This window comes from Odontomachus brunneus, unplaced genomic scaffold, assembly GCF_010583005.1.
Source record: "Odontomachus brunneus isolate Ranch 3 - 2012 unplaced genomic scaffold, Obru_v1 Obru_scaffold_093, whole genome shotgun sequence".
Classification (NCBI taxonomy): Eukaryota; Metazoa; Arthropoda; class Insecta; order Hymenoptera; family Formicidae; genus Odontomachus; species Odontomachus brunneus.
The window spans coordinates 1,310,681-1,315,680 of record NW_022639543.1 but is presented as its reverse complement, the minus strand read 5'-3'; the positions used below and the strand labels follow the sequence as shown (position 1 = coordinate 1,315,680).

Here is a 5,000-nt window from a genome sequence, read left to right as displayed (position 1 = left end):
TAATTATATATTTCTACGAAGAAATCTCTTTAATGGTCCTATCGTCTAATTTCTGTGTATGCGAGGACAATATCGTTTATTACACGTTTAAAAAAAAATCAATTTTGAGAAACTCTCCTTTCTCTACCTTTTTCTAATTTTTTTTATAAAGGATCGACTTAAGCGGAGTCTACAATAGAAGTCGTACAGCCCATGGACATAGTGGGTGTTTTCCAGTTGCGTACACTGTGTTACACAAAATCAGTTTATTGGTTGCATATTATCTTACAAGATATTTTAGATATTATGTGACCAATAAACTGGTTTTGTGTACGTGTGTGTCAAGAGGTTTGTCGTGTCGTATGCGCCAATGTGCTCCTACTCGCTCCAACGTACTCTGATTGGTCCGCGTGATGACGTAGCCAATCCGAGTGAATTGGAACGAGTAGGAGCACGTTGGGGCACGCGACACGAACAAATCTAATGACGTAAGCCGGTATTTATAGTCGAATCTTATTTCAAGACCATCTTAAGTAATGTCTTAAGATGCGAATACGGCTCTGTGATTGGTTCATGACATTTTAAGACAGGGGAGCGGTGCACTTGGACACGGTGCATTTGGACACAGCCAATCACAGCACCGTGTGATTAGAGACATTTGTAGGATTCCTTGGAACAGCGACTTGTGATTGGACTGTGTCCAATTTCCCAGTGTCCAACTGATATACACCCACCGCGTTCTGTGTGCAGGAGCCATTAGGCTGAAGCTTAATGCAAACTTGTGAAAAGTAAACATTTCCATATATTTTCCATATATTTTTCCACGAGTTCATACTAAAGGAAAAAATTCATGAGTATCAATCATGAATTTTTTTCACATCTAGGGGTGCGTTCAGATTCCCTACCTAGGTGCACTCTGTTACTAGAAACACTATAGTATATGTCACATATACTATAGCACTTCTTGTATTAGAGTGCACCCGGGTAAGGAATCTGAACGCAGCCGAACATGAAACGTAGAGTGTGAATCAGCCATTATTCAAGTGTTCCTATCACAACTGTTACTAGTCGTTGAGTGGTGTTGGAGGTACGCCTTTTGGTTGCCTGAAGCCATAGAGAGAGAGAGAGAGAGAGAGAGAGAGAGAGAGAGAGAGAGAGAGAGCTGTTACTAGTCAGTAGTGCTATTTGACAGATATGGGCTTTATTCCGTGATCAGACAGCTGCACGATTACGCTATTAGAACTTAAGCAAACATCAGCGATATCAGGCTTTGACACCACATTTCCTGTGAGAATTGCGGAATCAAATCTAGGTGATAATTTTACACGGATTATGTATTGATCAACATTGACGGGCGCGTGCTTCCTCGATTAACATCGAACGCGGTTAATAATGCAGCTGTCTCGAAATCAGATGACATGAGACTTGTGCACACAGTGATGAGGAAGCGCGATATTAATCGCCACGAGGGATACTTGCCGTTGTCGAAAACGAAAAATGTTCGTCAGAGATCCCTGTGGCATCATATGCATTATCGTGACCTACGTAGCGGTGTTTTACGCTGACTATGTTGTGGTACGATGGATCGTGTTGCACACTATGCAAGACAGGTTTGTACGATAATATATAATCTCGATATGCGTATCAACAGATTTCAGAAATGAGATCAAATGACTTTTGTTTCAAGCCTGATTTACAATATGCTTTTTGCTCTTATTTTCTGTTTTTTTTTATTTTAGGATCTTAGTAAAATTACTAACTTATAACTTTAAGATAATGCTTTATGAGTCTTTGTTTTAAATAATATACGATGTTTTCTTGTACTTTAAATTTTTAACATATATACAAAATGTCAAAAGGTCTATTCGTTTTCAAAGAGCTTTTGAATTAGTGTATGCTAGTGCAATAAGTTAGAGTGAAAAGAAATATATTTGTTTTACTCTAACTTATTGTATTAGTACAGAAGTTTTTGGAAAATAAACAGACCTAAAATTTATAAGAAATAAATCTGTACAGATATAAAAGTAATCATTTTCTTATACAACTAGTAGTAGATAAGGTAATTATTCAGTTTAGGGTCTTCACCTTTAATATCAATGAAAGTATACTTAATCGACGTATTTTTGCACGTAAAATACGAATTTAGCAAAAACGTCGCTCTGAGTATACTTTTATTGATATTAGAGATGAGGACTCTAAACTGAATAATTTCCATAGATAAATATTCTTTAAACATTTATAATATTTAATTCATAAATATGTAATGATAGAACTTTATAAATTAAGTTATATTTCACAAATTTTTCATAAATAAATATAATCTAAACTCTTGAATGAATTAAAAATGAGAGTTAAATATATTATATTTAAAATATTTATTAAATATTTATCTATTCTTAGTAGTTACATAGTGGATGCACAGTGAAATTATTACTTTTTCATGTCTTTATGTACATATATTTATTTTTTGCAAATATTAACATTTCATGTACATTAAAGACTTGAATTGCAAAACAATATTGTATATTACTTAGGACAAAAACTGAAAGTGTAGTCTTCAAGTTACAAGTAAATCATTCTGCTAAGACCCTGAGATAAGGCAGAAAGATATAAAGGGAAAGAAATAGGAAGCAAAAAGCATTGTAGATTTAGAGTAAGAAGACAAAATATAATTTTACTGATGTTTGAGATGTGAAAGTATAGTGTTACTACTTTTCAGATTTATATACTCAGGCTTAGGATTTTTTAATACTCTTCTTGGTTTATGATACATACAATTATAATTTTCTGCTAGAAACATTGTTTAATTATTATAATTGAATCCTGACTGGTGATTTTCAATATTATCTTGTTTTTAGCTTATGGGGCCCCTTCCATGTAATAGCATTCAATACTGTTGTGCTTTTCCTAATGATGGCACATTTAAAAGCTGTCTGTAGCGATCCTGGTATAGTACCTTTACCACAAAGCAGAATGGATTTTTCTGACATTCATGCTTCTGGAGGAAGTGATGATCATGACGGTGATGAGAAAGATGATTGGACAGTGTGTACTAGATGTGAAACATATAGACCACCTAGAGCTCATCATTGTCGAATTTGCAAACGTTGCATCAGAAGAATGGATCATCATTGTCCATGGTAATAACAAATTATGATATAATCTTTTAAATATATGATGAATATATATGATATGACTTTATAAATATTTACTTTAATCTTAACATATTATTGTTATATATTAATAACATATTAATAATATAATCAATAATATTAATATTATAATCAGTTGACTAATTTATATTTGTGAATCCAACTTTGATTTATTGAATTATTAATACTTTAAGGATTAATAATTGCGTTGGCGAGAGGAATCAAAAGTACTTCATACAGTTTCTGGTATATGTTGGTGCATTAGCTGTATATGCCATTATCTTAGTCATCTTATCATGGATCAATGACTGCCCACAATGCAATAACGATATTGCCATTAAGCAGAATCGCATGTGCGTACTTGTATTCTTACAGAGACATTTTACCAAAATTCCGAAGCTTATGTCACTATGTGTATTGCAGTTTACATTGTGTGATATTAGTCTTGGAATCGGCACTATTTGGTATGTTCGTCATAGCGATATTGGTGGATCAGTTCCAAGCAATCCTAGGCGACGAAACTGCCGTGGAGCGTGTACAAGGTACTCAGCGCTATCACAATAAAAATGCACCACGAACGTTTGCGCTTCTGTCTCAAGTATGTGGCAAGAGTCATCCGATATTTTGGTTGTTTCCTTGCCACAATCCGCCACGTTATTCTTTCAGAAAGGATGCGTATCTAATCGATCACGTAGTGTGAAATTACAATGTATTATGTCTGCACGGTATTTTATTCTTTTATAATTATTATAATTTTTATAATAATTTATTAGAGCGATTCTCATTCCTTGAATTCGTATATGTTAACACCTTTATACGAATTATACTGATATATGATATAGACAAGACTTGTAGCTGTAATGTTTCTACTGCGTGAAAATGAAGTGTTTATATCCTATCTATATTAAGACTATCATTGCTATAAAATATATATTAATATATTAAAAAAGTACATTAATTTCATTATATAGGGCAAATTTTTTAATTCATCGATGGGTCCATTGCATGATGCGCAAATGCAGTAAAACGCTGTATTTGCGCATCATGCGATGGATCCATCGATGAATTAAAAAACTCGACCATATAACAATATATATATATATATATATATATGTATAAATTATGAACCAATAATATAGCTTTAATTAATTATGTCTGCTTATTTTGAAATATATGGCAATAATATATACGTGATGATTGTATTCTGTATTGTTAATAAATTCAAGATTTTTTTATTTTTTAGAGTTTAGATATCTAAGTAATACTTCATTGTGAGAATTTATTCTTTAATTTAAGGCGTTTATTATTAGTAATTTTATATTATTTCAGGTAATTTTTTTACAAGGATTTTGTGTATTATAAGAAAATAAAATGTAGCAATGGCTCCTGTACACAAAACGCGGCAACGCTTACCGCGCGGCGGAAGTTGGTGCGGTAGCCAATCAATATACAATATTCCTAATAACCTTCTAGCTTTAAAACAGCACATTGGTTGCGTTCAACAGAGAAAATTGCTTTGCAACTGTTGTAAAATTCGTGAATCTGATTGAAATATACTCTTAATTTTGATTAAATCCAAGAGCATGTACCAATCAGATTCACGAATTTTACACAGTTGCAAAGCAGCTTTCTCTGCTGAACGCAGCCATTAATTGGCTACCGCGTTATTCCCTAGGCAACTTCCTCCGCGCGGCAAGCGTTCTGTGTGCAGGAGCCATTACGGTGAAATTACAATGGGTGCGTTCAGGAGACACAACGGTTACACAACGGTTGAGTAATTAGTCAACGTAATTGGTCTAAAGTTAGGGATCTAACAGTAAGGACCAATAATCACTGACCGCTCACTGATCAGCTATGTTTTCTGAACGC

The 5,000-nt window shown here is 33.7% G+C and overlaps 2 protein-coding genes across 2 annotated transcripts in view; one reads left to right on the top strand and one right to left on the bottom strand.

The window, feature by feature from the left end:
- LOC116848358 (c-Myc-binding protein-like) overlaps positions 1-195 on the bottom strand; it is a 2,220-nt gene extending 2,025 nt beyond the window's left edge. The window contains exon 1 of the mRNA XM_032824338.1: positions 1-195. This exon is cut by the window's left edge and continues 153 nt beyond it. The gene's annotated coding sequence lies outside the window, so the exon portion shown is untranslated.
- A 949-nt stretch (positions 196-1,144) lies between these two features.
- LOC116848362 (palmitoyltransferase ZDHHC3) lies at positions 1,145-4,068 on the top strand. The gene is made up of 4 exons (XM_032824343.1): positions 1,145-1,589; positions 2,838-3,119; positions 3,326-3,484; positions 3,555-4,068. The coding sequence occupies exons 1-4, from the start codon at positions 1,477-1,479 to the stop codon at positions 3,829-3,831; spliced, it is 831 nt and encodes a 276-aa protein (XP_032680234.1). The 5' UTR covers positions 1,145-1,476; the 3' UTR covers positions 3,832-4,068.
- The last annotated feature ends 932 nt before the right edge of the window (positions 4,069-5,000 follow it).